The 18702-nt window shown below is 37.1% G+C and overlaps 1 protein-coding gene across 1 annotated transcript in view; it reads right to left on the bottom strand.

Moving 5' to 3' along the window:
• The window catches only part of LOC133532379 (transmembrane protein 26), a 29487-nt gene extending 16266 nt beyond the window's left edge, over window positions 1-13221 (bottom strand). Inside the window, exons 1-6 of the mRNA XM_061870988.1 lie at window positions 12299-13221; window positions 8165-8279; window positions 6684-6840; window positions 5697-5874; window positions 1471-1627; window positions 314-450 (exon numbers count right to left, since the gene is read on the bottom strand). Of these exons, the coding sequence (XP_061726972.1) occupies window positions 314-450; window positions 1471-1627; window positions 5697-5874; window positions 6684-6840; window positions 8165-8279; window positions 12299-12501 (947 nt within the window). The 5' untranslated portion in view covers window positions 12502-13221. The remainder of the gene's footprint in view (window positions 1-313; window positions 451-1470; window positions 1628-5696; window positions 5875-6683; window positions 6841-8164; window positions 8280-12298) is intronic.
• Window positions 13222-18702: the final 5481 nt, after the last annotated feature.

The raw sequence follows: 18702 nt of genomic DNA, 5'->3' as shown, positions 1-18702 counted from the left end.
CCTCGCAAAGGTGTAGGTATTAAACATTATATTACTTAAGTACCTATATTATTATATTATATTGCTCTCTCCAATGATTAGCCCATTCAACCCTATTCTAAGGCCTGATGACTTTCGAAAATGGAGGTCTGATGCCTTACCTCTGACCGCCAAAGACGTCAACTGAAGCGCTGCTCCAGCGCTATTAACCTTCGTTCATTCCAATAAGGTTCACGATAACGCACCGCGCACGTTAGGCGTGTTACGTTGTTAGTGCACGTTAAATTTCACTCCTTGATTTACGTGTATCATGTCTTTGTTAAGTTAGACTTACTTGTGTTCCCTGTCCTTGTGTTTTCGGTGTTCCTTTTTCTTGAGTTCTTTGTGTTTCGGCTTCCGATATACGGAGCCACCGTCATCTGTCGTCTCCAGGTGTAGGACGTATAGCCGGTAGATTTGTAGGAGAATCACCTGTTAGGGAAAATATAATGAGAACATTGTATCCAGCGGGTTCACTTGTATCTTTACTGAGAGAAGTGCATAACAGTGACAAAATTTTTTGTGATTACTTTAATAACAAATACACAACTATTGGGACTTGCGAACGTCGTAAAGAAGAGTATGAGTCGGTTTATGGAAGTCTGAAGGCCAGGAATGATGCCTTCAACCTATTTTTATCAAGATGCACACTTGGGAGTGGATATAGATTCAGATGGAAGTTGATATATTACATGACCAGAGTATTCTTGCAGATGAAGAAGATGTTCATATAGTTGATGATCTTGAAGTGCGCTATAATCAGGAGTCTGAAGGCCAGTAATAGGGCGTCCTGGGGGGCGATGTTCAACATGATGTATACTTGGAAGGTCATATGTTACCAGAGTATTCTTGCAGGTGAAGAAGATGGTCATATAATTGATGATCTTGAGGTGAGCTATGATCAGGAATCCGAAGGCCAGGAACGGTGCATTCTGCAGGGCGATGTTATATATTATATATTACCAGAGTATTCTTGCAGGTGAAGAAGATGTTCATATAGTTGATGATCTTGTAGTGCGCTATGATCAGGAGTCTGAAGGCCAGGAACGGCTCGTCCTGCAGGGCGATGTTATATATTACCAGGGTATTCTTGCAGGTGAAGAAGATGTTCATGTAGTTAATGATCTTGTAGTGCGCTATGATCAGGAGTCTGAAGGCCAGGAACGGCTCGTCCTGCAGGGCGATGTTATATATTATACATTACCAGGGTATTCTTGCAGGTGAAGAAGATGTTCATGTAGTTGATGATCTTGTAGTGCGCTATGATCAGGAGTCTGAAGGCCAGGAACGGCTCGTCCTGCAGGGCGATGTTATATATTATATATTACCAGGGTATTCTTGCAGGTGAAGAAGATGTTCATGTAGTTGATGATCTTGTAGTGCGCTATGATCAGGAGTCTGAAGGCCAGGAACGGCTCGTCCTGCAGGGCGATGTTATATATTATATATTACCAGGGTATTCTTGCAGGTGAAGAAGATGTTCATGTAGTTGATGATCTTGTAGTGCGCTATGATCAGGAGTCTGAAGGCCAGGAACGGAGCGTCCTGGAGGGCGATGTTCATCATGATGGCGCACACTTCGATGGAGCAGCAGCACGCCCTGCTGTTCCTGTACAAAATCATGACGCACATACTCGTATTGAGCCCCGATATGCGTACGGGTGTGTCAGTCAGATCTATCTTTTGAACGTATCTGCCCATGTAAGCAAACAATATCTTGGTTCTCAGTGTCGGTATTGAAATCCTATTATTTTTGAACCACAATATAGGAATTCCGGAATTAATACCGGTATTTAATATGATCGCTAAAACCTTTTTAGGGTTCCGTATCTGAAAAAGAAAAAACGGATCCCTTATAGGATCACTCGTGCGTCTGTCTGTCCGTCTGTCACAGCCTATTTGCTCCGAAACTACTGGACGAATTTGATTGAAATTTGGTACACATATGTAAATCTGCGATCCAACATGAAACTTAAATAAATGAATCTCAATCATAGGGGCTACTTTTGGGGGGTAAACGAGAAAATTAAAGATTAAAGTTTTGCAAAGTATACCTACCTATCGTGTTATATATCAAATAAATAGACTTATTATGAGAATTTCAAAAATGTATTTTTTATAATTTTAAAATAATAACCTGGCCTCCGTTTAGCTATGTATGTTAGGTAAAGTCAGACCACGCTAAGTTTCCATGCCAAGTGTTACGTCAAGTATAGAGCTTATAGTTTGCCAAGTTTATGCAAAGTTACCGTAGTCAGAGTCTAGTGGTGTTTAACCTGCCCCACTAATCAAAACAACTGTAATTAGGTACCTACTATTATCTAAGACGAAAGTTGAGGACCCGTGCGAAATCACCTTTTGATACAAACGTCGTCGACATTGTTATCTCTGAATATTAACATTATTTTTAATATTTTGACACAATTTGTTCTATATCTACCACAGCTATATTTTGTTTAGCCCCTATGAATTTTCGAATTTTTATAAGATTTAGGAAGGTTTTAAAAATTTTATGCAATCTGTTTTTCGCTCCTAATTATTACAATAATAAAATAATCCAAAAAAGTAAAACGTTATAGTTATAGCTATGGTTAATATACATCAATATATTTACTATAATGTCAATATTCAGAGAGGAAAACGGGGACTACGTTTATAAGGAGAAACGGCCGTCCCTTTTCCATTTAAGTGACGTTCTAAAACTCATCTAATAGTTTTACTACAGTATTCTTGCCTAATAAATGTCAAGTTTTCAAATGTCAAATGTTGTTATGCTTGGCGGGGCAAAATTAAAAATCATTTTGCAATATCAGTAAAATGCTTGTCCTACAAAAATTACATTAATTTTATAACGTAAGCTGAATATATGCACTTTGAATGAATTATTATTCGACCTAAATAATAGGGTTATTTCCAATTTTTTTAAACGCTTATATTACGTTCTATATTAACTAATAGTTGCCCTAAACTTCAACTTTTATACTAAAAACGGCTTTAAATATGTTAAATTAACAAAATATACTTTGACAGATGCTTTCGCGCCCAAAACGCTCTTTGAAAATTGTGTGACGTCACAGTTTACGGTTTGACACATAACTACATACACACGTAGAAGATACGAACTGTCAACTGACATTTGTCATTTGTTGTTTATCGCCTAACTGTCAACAGTGCCAATCCGATAGTTGTGACGTCATCAGAATCTTCAATGACGTTTCGAGTTTGGTCACGTGACGTCTGCCAAAAGATATTTTAAATTCAATATTTACAAAAATATGGTCATTACATAAGTAGTTTAACATGTTCTTATAATCCAAAAGAATTTATTGGGATACAATTCTGCCCTAAGATTTGTAGATGGAAACAACCCTATTAACACCTAAAAACACAAGTCGGAACCAGCTGTTCAAGTTAGGTCAAATAACCAGCAACATAATCACATTATCAGCGAAGATTTTAGATCAAAACAATAGATAACAGGAGAAGGTGCTATTTCATCAGATTATAATATGAATAAGTTTTTGGCAAAAATTTCATTTTTGGTACAAGCTTTTATCGCTGACTGTACTTTTCTTTCCACAAGTAACTAATACTCATCGAGACAATTCTAAAAACCCCAAACACAATTAGGTTACGTTGTTCTATCACAGAGTTCCTATGGCCACCTTCTGTCTCCATCATCAGATCACCTCGATGGTACCATAATATTGCATTGTCACCCGACTTACATGTGTATGCAAATTTTCAGCTTCATCGGAAACCGGGAAGTGGGTCAAATTTAACTTGCAAGATTTGATTACAAACAGACAACGGTCACGTGAAAGTAAATAAAAGCTTGTAAAAAGAAATATCCTTTGGCCGAAAAAGAGAGATAATGTGTTTATAAAACGTATAGGTGTTTGTTATAATTTATAATCTCATTTTTGCACCCCAAAAGAAAACTGGTGCACTCCATTTGTGAGAGATATTATAAATGTGCAGGAAAGCAGTAGGTTAGTGAAAATAAAAGTGCAGTGTGATCTTCTCTACGACTCTTACTTTGAGCTCAGCGCCAAAACGGACATTTTGTGTCAAAATCTGGTATTGATAGTATTTTATTATGTTATCCTTGTGACAAAATGTTATATAACATCCCGTACCTATGGAGCTATTTATTTATAACATTGTTGCGAGATTGAAGGCAGTATTTTTGAAGTGAAAACTTCTTTAGCGGCGCTGTGCACTTTTTGTGATGGGGAAAAAATGTTAAACTCGCGACAGGTCACATGACCGACAGATTCGACAGATTCAAAATTCGTAAGACGGACACGTGACCTGATCGAAAAACTCCATGATGGTTCTAGTACCTAATGATGATGGTCGTTGAAATTATGGATGGAAGTCGATTTTTTAGAGATAAACTTTTTAATGTTAAATAATTGTAATAGTTCTGAAATGTTAAATTTTTTATGTAATATAAATTGTCATGTTTGTGTACGATAGCGCAATAAATGAATGTTGTATTTTACCTCATAAATGATAGTACTTTTATACTGATAATTAAAGCAATTCGTGCAAAATTATTCCCTAACCATTCCAAAATATCAAATTTGCACAACGTTAATATTTAAGTTTTCACTTCAGCCCGCACTCCCGGAGTGCAATCGGTTGTTTTTTTTATTTATATTCTAGGCCTCCTTCAAAATGTATTAACCTAATAATTATATCTACTTAAAGAAAAATTAACGGCTAATTCATTGAGGTAGGTACTATTTATGTAGTATTATAACTCTGTATTTTTAGGTATTTAAATAAATGTAAGGAAAATCTACCCGCAAATGGCTCCTTAAGCCAGGTGAGAACCCAAAGATAAAGAAGGCATCTCTAAGAAAATGTTTCCGCACTGACGAGATGCCATGCTTGTGACAAACAAAAAAAAATGCATTTATGCGTAATGAGAGTGTATTCCAATAATACCTACCTATAAGCACTAACAATGGGACTAATTTCTTCGTTTCTAAACATCCTTGGCGTCGAGGGGATTAAAGTAAAAACCGTAGAGAAGTCAGTAATAAAAGTTAATTAAAGAGTGTATCTACACTATTTACTGGCTAGCTGTAATAAGCTACACAATAGATGAAATTCAACACATTTAATGTTATTAATACGTATTTCTTTTAACACGTACTTTTAAAAAGTGAATTCCTATATGTGGGCATTGAAGCAAAAATTATGAACTTTTCACGAATAACACGCCATTTACTTAGATGCCTTTTCTAAATCTTAAAATTTTGTGTTTCTGTTTACAAAATTAGGGCTAGATAATTATCCGAAAACATCCACAATAATTAAACGAGATTAATTAAATGATTGTGGCTATTTAATTTCGGTTTCAAAAGGTTCGGTTGTTTGAAAATAAGTTGAATGATAAATAATTTTACAGCGTGAATTTCATCATGTTTTCAGCGACGGAGTAAAGATTTTCTTTTAAAATATCAATCATACAAGACTAGAAAGACGCGTTTCTTTTTTTCTTTTAACAACTATTGTTTAACATCCCTAAATGCAAGTCCTTTTAGCCAACGCGCATTTTATTTCAAGGCGTTTTTCTTAAAACAATAATTTCTTTATTAAAGACGTTTTTCAAAAACCTCCGCTCCGTGCGCGTGTGTGTGGCGTGGCTGCGTGCCATTACGTACATGTCGGACCTATTAGCGGCGCCGCGCGACTTTCGACTCTTGGTCGCAGTCAGGACCACTGTGAACTGCACGAGCGACCACGACCAGATGGCCAGCGTGAGGAGCACCAGCACCTTTTCCGAGGCCACCTTCTCGTCTTTGAAGGAGTCGAAGAATTCTATGATGTCAGCGGCTGTTCCTGATGGTGAAAAAAGACAGACGTATTCAAAATAACACTAAACTAGTTTTTCAGAAGAAAATATACAATTCAATATTCAAAAATTCTACAAAACGGAAGATCGACCATTGTTGACAATTTTTTTCAAATTTTCATTGACAAATTGTTTCGCCAGACTATATGTAGGATATAGCTTATGCCGCCTACACACGTAACTATATATCGTAGCGATTAATCTGTGCAAACTGATTTGCGCAGATTTATCGATCGTGTGTATGAAAAATCGTTGTAGATTATCGTTCATCGGTGGCAGTTTCAATTTATATTAAACCTTCGATTTATCTGCACAGTCTGAAATTCCTACGATATATACATAATTACGCGTGTAGCCGGCATTAGCTGCCGTTAACTTCATTTTTTGGTTCGTTTCAGGACCATAAATCAGGATCAGATTGACTGTTCTGCTAGCACCGCTTGTTAGGTTCTTACCAATTTACCTGAGCAGTAGCTGAGTGAGCTGATCTCTCATCCTTGGACAGTGCTCAGCGACCGCGACCTGCACCTGCCTGCCATCTTACCAACTGACTGAGCTGATTCTCCATGAGGTCTTGCAGGAGTCAGCCCATGATGAAGATCAACATTAGGAAATGTTCTGTCTGTAGCTAATGTCAAGATCCTACCAATATACACGAGCAGCAGCTGGGTCAGTAGACCTCTCGTCAGATCTTCTACAGCAGTCAGCAATCAGCCTAAATGTTAACACTTACAGCTTGACGCCAGTTCCTCATTGTGCTTCTTCTAGATCAGCTTGCTTGTCATCATCATCTTACCTATATACACGAGCAGTAACTGGCTGAGCTGATCTCTCGTCAGGTCACCCTTTGGCAGCAGCCAGCGGCCCACGATGAGAGTCAACATCAGGAACTGCTCGATCAGCGTCACCCACATGTCTGTCGGGATCTTCGCTGCGACGCCCAAGCCTATTGTCTGTGGGTAACAAAGAAATCTTACAAAATAGTTTAACCGTTTTGTATATGTTAGGTGGTCTAAAATCGTGGGTTTTGGACTACCTTATCAATGTGCTATTCTGAAAATTTCTGGAAAGTTTCATGAGAAAATTCACATGCAAGTTTTTAATTTAGAAAGTTAACGTTCAGACTAGGGATTATTACTCAATATTCAATATTGAGACTTGTGGGCGTGTTTGCCGCTCCCGTATTGGCTTAGACAGCCATGAAAAACATTGATGCCCTACCTGACATCGTTTCTATAGTCTGTAATACGAGTAGTCTTTAAGACCAATGATTATGATGACGAGAAGCGCTGGTAGCCTAGCGGTAAGATCATGCGACTTGCAATCCGGAGGTCGCGGGTTCAAACCCCGGCTCGTACCAACGAGGTTTTCTGAACTTATGTACGAAATATCATTTGATATTTACCAGTCGCTTTTCAGTGAAGGAAAACATCGTGAGGAAACCGGACTAATCCCAACAAGGCTTAGTTTACCCTTACTTAGGTCAGAAGGCGGTCGCTTTCGTAAAAAGTAGTGCCTACGCCAGATCTTGGGATTCGTTGTCAAGCGGACCCCAGACTCCTATGAGCCGTGGCAAAATACCGGGACAACGCGAGGAAGAAGATGATGCTGACGAGTTTCATTTAATTTTTATCTCACAGTTTTCTGTAAGATGGAGGTACTTTCCCCAGTTGGGCTGCTCCAGATTCGAGCGAGATAACATGTCACTGTGCCATCTCTCTTTTGGTTAGACCAGGTTTATGGATATACCCATTGTAATGTATTGTATTTACCTCAGTAAATCGTACGATATAATGTATTTCCAACGTTTCGGCAACACGAACACCCGGTACAACTGCTCTACTTGGTGGTCTAACATCAACTGACTGAAACTGTCAATGACGTCACCATGACGTAAGCGCTCGAAACGTCTATACTATGGAAGGTGGAGGTAAGGAAAGACATCTTCATATACCAAAAAGTGTCATCAAAAAACCTTAAATAGGTGGCGCTACAATACCTAGAGTACTTGAACAAAAAAATCAAATCATAGACAGCGCATTTCACTCCGTCAATAACGCCTAGGTTCTTAGCTATTTTGGCGCTAATCTGGAGAGATTTGGAACTATTATTTATAGATGACAGCTGGACACTTTTGCAACAGTTCTAATATAAGAGATTTTTCTCCTCTTAAGTTCACACTCCATAGTCTATACACTACACCCATCACACCACCATATCATGGTTTGACCAGGGCAGGTAATTCTTGATGCCCCGTAAATGTCCAAGAATGCTCACCACAGTGTCGTTGCCCGGAGTCTGCTTTTTGAGCCTGACGTCCACCTTGTGCAGCTCCAGGAGCCAGATGGCAGGCACCACCAGGCCCAGGTAGATGAACACTGATGGACAGAACCTGGGGACAACGAAGGAAAATCTGAATAATCTGAATGTAGGTAGGTGAACACTGATGGGCACCTGAGGATAGCGAAAAATATAATAGATTTCCATTGTTACCAGTCCGTTGCATAAATAATATAGGTCGCGAAAAATTAAAATGTTTCTATTCTACCTTTTCAGTTAAGATTGTCACGAGCTATCATAAAACATGTTGAATCGAGCCGCTATATCTCAATCTTGCATAAACTGGGGCAACCATTAGCATGCTGTCATAAGCTATTAGTCTGTCAAAAAAATAGACGAACCGGAACCGACATGCCTAAGCATTATTGCGATACTAACCTTAGCCTGTGACTTCGCGTAGAATTCGTTAATATTTGAGGGGAAAGAGGGCAGCTGAATCTTCGTACAGTCAGCATCAAAAGTAGCGGATGAAACAACGCGCCAAAAGTATCTGACATTCCGGATAACTTTTGGAAATATAGATAAATTTCTTATATTAAAGACATCACTTTTTGTTAAGCTGTTACAGAATGGTAGATACTTATGAAACGTTATATGATCCGCTACTTTTGATGCTGACTGTACAAACGTAGTCCCCATTTTCCTCTATGGAATATTTTTTTTAATTAACTATGCCATTTATTTACCGATACCCCGAAGTTAACGGAATTCTGTAAAAACACGGTGTATATTTAAATCATACATTACAATTATTAAAAATAATAGAAAAACGCCGTGAAACCGTGATTCGGGCTACAAATTACAGTATACTACATAATTATAGCAAACTATGGTCAGGAGGAGAATAGCTTACACTTAATAGCAGATTGTAACTATTATGTATGCGGCACCTCGATATAATACATTCGGTAGAGAGATACAAAAAGAAAACGAACTAGAGGATATCGAACTCAAAGATTTCCTTCTGTTCGGCAGGAAAACAAGAAGATTTGAGGGAATACCGCCGGGACAGTAACCTGCAGCTCCAACTTTAGGGAATAGGGTTGTTTCCATCTACAAATCTTGGGGCAGAATTGTATCCCAATAAATTCTTATGGATTATAAGAACATGTTAAACTACTTTTAGGGGACCTGTAATGACCATATTTTTGTAAATATTGAATTTAAAATATCTTTTGGCATACGTCCCGTGACCAAACTAGAAACGTAATTGAAGATTCTGATGACGTCACAACTCTCGGATTGACACTGTTGACAGGTAGGCGATAAACAACAAATGTCAGTTGACAGTTCGTATCTTCACGTGTGTATGTAGTTATGTGTCAAACCGTAAACTGTGACGTCACACAATTTTCAAAGAGCGTTTTGGGCGCAAAAGCATCTGTCATAATATATTTTGTTAATTTAACATATTTAAAGCCGTTTTTAGTATTGAATTTTAGGGCCACCTTTAGTTAATATAGACCGTAATACAAGCGTTTCAAAAAATTGGAAACAACCCTATTGGGTGAATGAACGCGACAAGTGATCCACAGCCCGCCTGTTTCCGACCGGACGTTCCTACACTACATCTACATCTATATATAGCAAAAAAAAATTGAGATTATAGTTCATGCAAAAATACTAAAAATATCTTTGACACCTAAGTGTTAAAACAGAGAATTAATCTCACGTTCCCCCTCACTGCTCATTGACAAAGCCTTCAAATGTCATCAACACCGTAAACAAATACCTAGCTTCAGACATACTGTTAAAAGGCAATTTTAAACCTTATTTCGAAGGAATAAGATTCATCTATCATGTTGTTGCAGTACCACGTCACAAATGCCGTTATAACTTGAGCCATAGATAGTTTATACTTGACGCGGCCAATGATGATCCATATAACGGTTCATCCATTTCGCTTTTGGGTAGACTTCATTTAAAAAGTATTGAAGAAATAGGTTTTTACCGTATTTTTATTACTTAATTGTTACATTTCTATATAAAAAAACCGGTCAAGTGCGAGTTCGGTTTACGTGCACCGAGGGTTCCGTACAAACTTTGAATTATCTCGGGTAACTATAAAGGCGAAAGACTTGAACAGAACTATCAGAAGTACCTATACTAAATGTATTTGTGTACAGTGCCATCTATCGGCAAATTGTCTAACTAATTTGCGCGATAGATGGCACTGTACACAAATATATGCACGTATGTTTGTTTTTCTAGGATAGTTCTCTATCGTGTGAACCGATTTGAAAATTTGATCTATTTTTTGAGAAAAGTTGTAAACACCCTAAAGTAATCTCATACAAATAGTAATGTTAATAATATGTAAAAATTTCAAAATTTTTCGTCGGTAAACTTCGGTGATAAGAGGCGGTAGGTATATGTTTTCACATATTCCTTTTAAAATATTTTTTTATTTCTATGAATAAAAAGAAAAATGTTTTGGAATATAAAAACAATTTGGACCCGGGTACGTCCTTAAACTACGTCCAAAAGAGAGGCCCATATACCTCTCCTTTGGACGTAGTTTGAGGATGTATCCGGGTACCATAGTTAGACTGCATTCCTCGTTACAGTACCAGGCATGGTACTAGGCTTTTTAAACAGTAAATAGTCACGAAAGATACAACTTGCTGAGTAATCGCGTCATCAAATGCCTGGCGACTACGAACAGTGCAAATTGCACCCAAAGAGTTGAAGTTTAGTATTGTATTTAATACACAAAAGATAAATAGTTATTTGTTTATCAAAGGAGCAAACCCCTCGAGAAAAATTGAGAGCCGAGAAAGCGCATGATTCCAAAAAGCTTAGCTAGGAACATTGAACGTTGCGAGAGTTTAAGCCAAGAGATGTAAACAAGATCTCACAGCTTGGCATCAACACACAATACACATGTAAGGGCTATAGCGGCGAAAATCGAAATTCGTCAATTGCGGGCATTTTTCTCTGTCACTCTAATTAAAGATGTAATAGTGAGAGTAAAAGAGAAAAAAATTGCGAATGTCGGTTTTCGTGGTAGGCGGGGTAGGCCCCTGTCATCAGACATTGGTTGCTTTTGTACTTTGGCCATTTGGTGCGTAGAGGTGATGACAGCTTAGAAAAAGTTATCGGGGCTGGAAAAGTGGAAGGCGAAAGACCGGCCCCGGCCCCCTTAAACAAATTAAGGTCTCCTTAGGAGTCAGGCAAACTCCATCAAGCGGTAAGGGCTATGGGAGATCGAGACAGATGGAGAAAAATCATATTAATAGGAGCTGCAACACCAAGTCATGATATTCAGTAATGAGGGACGGACAAAAAAGAGAGTAGATAAACAAAATTTATTCGAAACGTCTGGTTGACGTAACTGGTGACCGAAGAGCTGGCGGCTTCGTCGCACAACGTATCAGTATTGCGATACAACGAGGAAATGCCGCCAGCATCCTTGGTAATGCCTCGAGGGCCTATTTTAGATATAAGCTAGTTATAGTAATCATCTGTATATATCCATTATGTATATTGTTATTGTAAACATTTTTCATTTGTCTTGAGCTGGAAAAGGGTTATTGTTATTCTAAAAAGTGTACCGAAACTGATATGTTTCTGCACTAGAGCGTGTTATTTTCCAAGTGCGATTTTTTTACGATAAGCATTGTAATTGTGATTTTAAAGGGATTTGTAATGCCGATATTTAACTCCAAATTCCAATAACCAACAATACTTTTATCTAAGTGGTTAATTGAAAGTACCCTCAACAAAAGCTATAAAAAATTATACTTAGTAATGTTTTAAAAAAACACAGATATTCTACTTTCCACTTATTCGAAATGAAAAGTTGAGAAAGCCACCATTTCAGCCCTTGTGCTGAATCTACTATTTTTTACATCACACCATCGCAAGGGCAAGTACTCTAGCCGTAAAGCATTACAAATTAGGTATTTTTGTGTTTTCGAATCGAACTGATAACCTCCTCCTTTTTTGAAGAAGGTTAAAAATGTCATTTGTTTCTTCAAAGCAATTATAGAGGAATAAATGACACTTTACACACTGATTTCAAAGAATAATTAAAGTATTTCCTGATTGCTTTGATGAAAATAAACTCACCATTTCCACTCCTGATTTTCTTTAATAGTCAAAGTAAAGACGCCTTCGAAAATGAGCAGCAAAATCGGTGACGCCAAATACCAATATATGATGTCGTCCTTGAACACAGTGACTTGCCATATAGCTATGATCCCATGGCAGGCGAATACTAATCTTGTTATAACAGCTTTTATTGTGGCCAGCACTTTACCGACATTCGCCATTTTTAAAATAATTGGCAGTTTGGGCAAACGCCGTGGTCATAAAAAAGTTCAGTTATTTAAAATGGCCGAATTTCGAAATTTATATATCAAATGCTTAAGGCAAATTTTATAGAAAAACATGTAGAAAACAATACAATTAATTAAGAGCACTTTTATAATTGTTATTTATTGTAAATATTAAGGCACTATTTGTATAAAAATAAAATTTGAAGGTGCAACGGAGCACCTCGTTTCGAATACCATCCCGAATGAAAGAAAGTTGTATCTAGTCATCCCTATTTCCTTTTATAAATTAACTTATTATCCACTGCGTGTTATATATGTGTTCGACAAAATTTTGCATAACATAAGCATCGATGGACAGCGAGTTTAGGCGAAAAACCGTTTCCAAAACTCGACTTTTGCGCGCGCAAATCCTAAAAGAGCCAATCACAGTTCTTCCAAGAAAAGGGGATTGGTATCACTTGCAAAGTCATTTTAGTAGCTCTGAAACTACTTTATGCTCTTTATGCTTTACGGGATAAAGCTGTAAATCGTCTGTTATTTAGTTTGTGGACTGCAATGTTAAGTCGGAGTCCATTTAGTAAGTATTAGCTTGACCCGAGTTTTGAAAGGGGTCAGAGAGAACTTTTAGATGATACAAATGACACATTAGAGACTGCACAACGGCGTATGCCGGTTTAATGTGTTTTCATCACACTTGCTCGTAAACGGTGTTATTGTACCTATGCCAGCATACTGAGATGGAATGAGCTATATTACGCCCATGGGCATATTGGGTATAATGTTTTTTCAAGTAGGTATAATAGTTATTTATTTTACAAGGGGGCAAAGTTGTTGTTTAACCGCTCGTGCCTTGAAATCTTCGTAACGCTCAAAACTCCACTTCTCGACTCGCTACGCTCGTGGTTCAATTTTGAAATATTTCGCTTGCTCGGGTATCAATATTAGCACGAGCGTTTAAACAACAACTTTGCCCCCTTGTAGACGAAATAACTATTTCCATTTCATGGAATGGTAAGTATTGGCAATTATCAAAAGTTTGCATAGGTATATCGCGCCATGATAGCTTTGCCCCTTTCTCTATTTTTTTTCTATGAGATTTGGATTAAGGGGCTGGCATCCAGGACATAAAAAACAAAAAAAAAATTGGACACAATTCTAGGAATTAACAGGGCAAGTTAAGCTGGCGCCATTTGTAAAATACTACGTCGGCCAACCCAAATATATTTACTTTACTCTACCCTTTAAAACCAAATGGGCACGATAACACATATTGAATTTTATAACAAATTCTAGTTAAATAATCATAATAAATTGGTCATTAATCATAAAATATGGTTATTATTAAAAACAGACTACCTACGTTATAAAATTTAAGTACCTATCTTTTAAAGTTCCATAATAAATTATATGTTGGCGGCCGATTGTTATATTCGCCAGATCATGAAATTCCTAGGCATATTGTGAAATCGTTCCCTGAGTCGAGGGAGCCCCAAGTAGTGTTGTGCTGGTAGTAAATTACCGTTACCGGCAATATCTCATTTGGGAAATTAACCGGTAAGTTCCCATTTTTCTCAGTAATATTACCAAAAACGGTAAATACAATACTTATCTGTGGGTTATGGCATGTTCGTACTTTTGTTATAAATAATAAATAAATAAATATTATAGGACATTATTACACAAATTCACTAAGTCCCACAGTAAGCTCAATAAGGCTTGTGTTGAGGGTACTTAGACAACAACAACAGGGTTTGGCCTAGTGGGTAGTGACCCTGCCTACGAAGCTGATGGTCCCGGGTTCAAATCCTGGTAAGGGCATTTATTCGTGTGATGAGCATGGATATTTGTTCCTGAGTCATGGGTGTTTTCTATGTATTTAAGTATTTATAAATATTTATATATTATATATATCGTTGTCGAAGTACCCTCAACACAAGCCTTATTGAGCTTACTGTGGGACTTAGTCAATTTGTGTAATAACGTCCTATAATATTTATTTATTTATAAATTGGGTTGCCGGTTGGTTAAAAGCCTGCAACCCACACGCTTGCTCCCGCTGTGGAAGCCATATTGACGCTTATGGGCACCATGGACTCCACTGCCAGTCATTTTATAGAAACATGGCTAAACCACCTAATCCGCAGAGCAGTCGGTACCGTCTGCATACCAGCAACCCTGGAGCCCGTTGGTCTATCAGCGGATGATGGCCAAAGGCCCGACGGCTGCTCGCTCGTACTTTGGTTCCTGGGGCGGCCCCTGGCATGGGATTTAACATGCGTTGATAAGCTGGCCCCATCTAATATCTGGCGCTCTGCCAGGAAGCCGGGGACAGCAGCAGACGACGCCCAAATTGCCAAGTGTCGCAAATATGCATTTTTGAAAAGTAGGTTAAAGGCACCTCTATTACCGTGGTAGTTAAGGAACTTTTCAAAAGAGATCCAAAAATTAAGGGTATCAATGCTGTCTAACAGCCAGGAATTTTTTTTTTCATCAGAGCATTTAATGAACTTTCCGTTTCACACGTTTTTGGATTCATTTTGGGTTATTATATGTATTAAAATATTTTTTGAAGCCAAAATTACCAAATCTTCTATTACCGTGGCAAGGGCCAGGCTGTGATTCTATTATCGCGAATTGAGCTTTCATTACCGAGGGTACAATTGGCATGATTTTTCTGCACTCGTTAATAGAAACCAAACTCAAAATTCGAAACCTAATACCGAGGGTTAAAACAATAATAACGACGTGGGTTCTGTATATTATTTTTGTGTCATTAAGTTTAATAATGACACAAAAATAAAAAATAAAACTATAGGAGTATGTTTAAAAATAAGAGATATATTCGAAGAGATTATAATTACACTTTGGCACAATCAAATACTATTAAATAGTTAACTTACCAAGTACCCACGAGTACCTGTATAACAAGTTATAAGTTGAATGTTTTACATGTAAAACAACAAAAATTATTGTTAGTAAAGTTTTACTAAGGACGTATATGACAAATAGGCCTGCCTGTTATTAAATAAAGTAATTTTTAAATGCTATAAATATTGATAAGAATGTGTCTTACTGACAATTAGCTGCACAAAAAAAAACAAGTAAGTAACATTTTCTCATAAGGCACAGCGTAAATTATAGTCAAAATTTTATAAGCTGGACGTTTACTACCTGAGTGAAAGTTTACCACAGTGAAATTTTAAACGTCCACCTCATAAAATTTCGACTATATATAAAAACATGAATTTTTTTTATTCTAATATTTTTGATAAGGTAATTAAGTTAAATAAAGTCTCTCACATATTATGTGTTATAATTTACCCGTTTATAATTAACAAATCACAGTACTTTTCTAATTGCTGATTCTTATAGCTAAAAAAATCATGTCTGAGATTTTGGACTACTGTATAAATAAAATTATATAAAAAAAAAATTAATCGGAACTGTCCGGCAGTTGGGTACCCTTCCTTGTCAGAGTAATAACTGAATCAGAAAACAGAAGAATTTAAATCTGATAATGATAACTGAAGTCTAAATTTTATCAACGAAATCTGTACTTGCGGTACCCTAAATGCGATATTTCAATACAATACCAAATAGTCACTCGGTAATAGATAACTCTTTAAGAGCCTATTACCGACCCATTCGATATTTCTCTGGGTCGGTAATAGATTTCTATACATTCTATTACCGAGGGTAATCTGATCATACCATCGGTAATAGGCTTAATTTGGAGTTTAATTAAACCTAATTCCGACCCATAAAAAGAATAAAACACAGATGGTTTTTCAAATCAAATCAATCACGTATATTACAAGCTTCTTGTAAAGACAAAATCACATAACTGGCAAGTAAATTTTAGGATTTAACTCAAAATAAAAAAAAGTTGACAGATTAAGGGTTCCCATAGAAACAAGGAAATCGGTGCTGAAGTTTTTGTCAAAAATTAGTTGAATACTTTCCATACCACGGAAATAGCTCTTTAATAGCGTGAATAGATCAAGATTGGAATAAATAAAAGAAATTTAAAATTGATAATTTGTACCAAAACTAAAGAGTAAATAACAAAACTACCACTTTTTTTATTACCGTGGCATACCACGGAATTACTTACCACAGAAATAATTGGCGCCTATCACCGCTGTATTTTATTTTCAATTTTAAACGTATTTCCCGGTCAAAAACTAAGTTAAAAGTAATTCAAAATCGTGTAGAAAACAATACACATCCTCTTAAAAGGCATTGCACTAGTTTATTTGCCATAACTATTACGTAAAACACTAAGTAAGATTGGAGTGCACTTACCTGTGGTGTCACGCGTCTGTATGGAACAACCGGTTCTTGCGCCGCCGTCGCACAAACTGACGAATCGCGAGTTTTTTGTTACACTCACACAAATGCACACTAATGGGCACGATAGACCAATGAATGAGCTTGTTTTGTGTATGCTTTATTTCTTAGGGAATAGATCTGTTTGCTTGCAAAATGAGTATTTGTAAACACCGCGGTGTTAGACGTCGATTTTGATACCCGCGTTAATAGCCGCCGTTACCCTAATTATGTATTTGCGGCACTTGCGATTGAAACTTTCGGTCCCTAGTCATCAGACACCAAAAAACTAGTAAAAGAAATTTCTACCAACTAGTCTGGGTACGAACTGGCGCATTTTTTGCACAAAAACTCAGCCTCACTGTGCAGAGGGGGAACACGGCCAGTGCCCTGGGAACAATGCCTCAGGCTAATTTAGGTTATGTTATGATAAATAAAAAAAGGTATGTAAATAAAAATAACTTTAATTATTACTTTATTAAATAATACATATTTTTGAACCGTGTTAGCAATGTTGCCTACCCGTTTTTCCCATTTCTATACAAGATTCAGCTAAGCATTTTACTTTTCGTTGTCACTTTTGAAAAAATATGTTACGATAGTTTATTGGCCGAAAATATGATTTTTTTCTGTATTTTTGTACGTTAAAGGAATGAAACATCTAAACAGCGGATTAAAGAGAAGAGATTAAATATATAATGCAAAGTTGGGTAATTTAGTCGAAAGTGACATCCGTAAGCCCTTTTTTATGGTGGGCAATGTTGGAATTCATAGGTCTGTAAATTAACAGATTACATTGCCTTGCCCACCGTCAAAACGTTTGTGTCTTTGGGCCTTTTTGGCTTAAACCTTAATAGAAACATGAAAACATTTGTCAATGTGTTTTCAATTTTTTTATAGGTACTTGCATTCATGTCCATAGAAATACCCCAAATTTGACAATTCGCCCAAAATTTCCAAAATTTAAGTACATGTGTGTTATATAGTTTTTTCACAAATAAGTATTAACCTATTTACATAGTACTAAAAATAGTGGTGTTACTATAACTGTTATACATTTATCTACATTAACAAATTCGCTTAAATATGTGTTTTTGGGCATATTAGACACATCTGAAGGCAAAGTTGGCTAGTTTCATGGTACCCCAATGAACGGCCCCATGAGCAACTGTGCTCAGTGATAAGGGTTAATTCTGATTATCAAAAAAGTGACGTTGTATCCGTAGTTTCTATTATGGAAGGTAGAGGCAAGGAACAAAATCTCCTTAGGCAGAACTGTTGCAAAAGTGTCCAGCTGTCAGCTATAAATAATAGTTCTAAATCTCTCCAGAGTAGCGCTAGAGTAGCTAAGGACCTAGGCGTTATTGACGGAGTGAAGTGCGCTGCAAAGATTTTTTCTCAAATATTCTAGGTATTGTAGCGCCACCTATTTATGGTTTTTTGTCGGACACTTTTTGGTATATAGAGATTCTGTTCCTTGCCTCTACATTTCATAGTTTCTATCATAGATTTGGTTTTTATGTACAGCCATGAGGAGATCAGTAACGCCATCTGTCAGAACATTTGGAAATTCCATTGTGCAGTATACAACTGTGATAGCAGCGCACCTAAAGAGGTTACCACTAGATGACGCTAGGTTCAAAAATGTCGAAAGTCGTTTCGTATAGAGTATTAAGATTTTTTTTATGTTTTATGTATTTTTTGTAATGAGTATTTCTATATGGTTTCTACTGCTTCTACAATAACATTTTTATATAGTCTATATTGTGTCCCAACCCTGGCAAAGGACTTCCCTGTCTTCCCCCACTCGTCACGGCTTTGTGCATGCTCCCGCCAGTCACCACAAAATGAGTCCAGGTCATCTTG

This window comes from Cydia pomonella, chromosome 27 (genome assembly GCF_033807575.1).
Source record: "Cydia pomonella isolate Wapato2018A chromosome 27, ilCydPomo1, whole genome shotgun sequence".
NCBI classification, from domain to species: domain Eukaryota; kingdom Metazoa; phylum Arthropoda; class Insecta; order Lepidoptera; family Tortricidae; genus Cydia; species Cydia pomonella.
The sequence above is the reverse complement of the archived record's forward strand: the minus strand, read 5'-3'. Positions and strand labels throughout refer to the sequence as shown.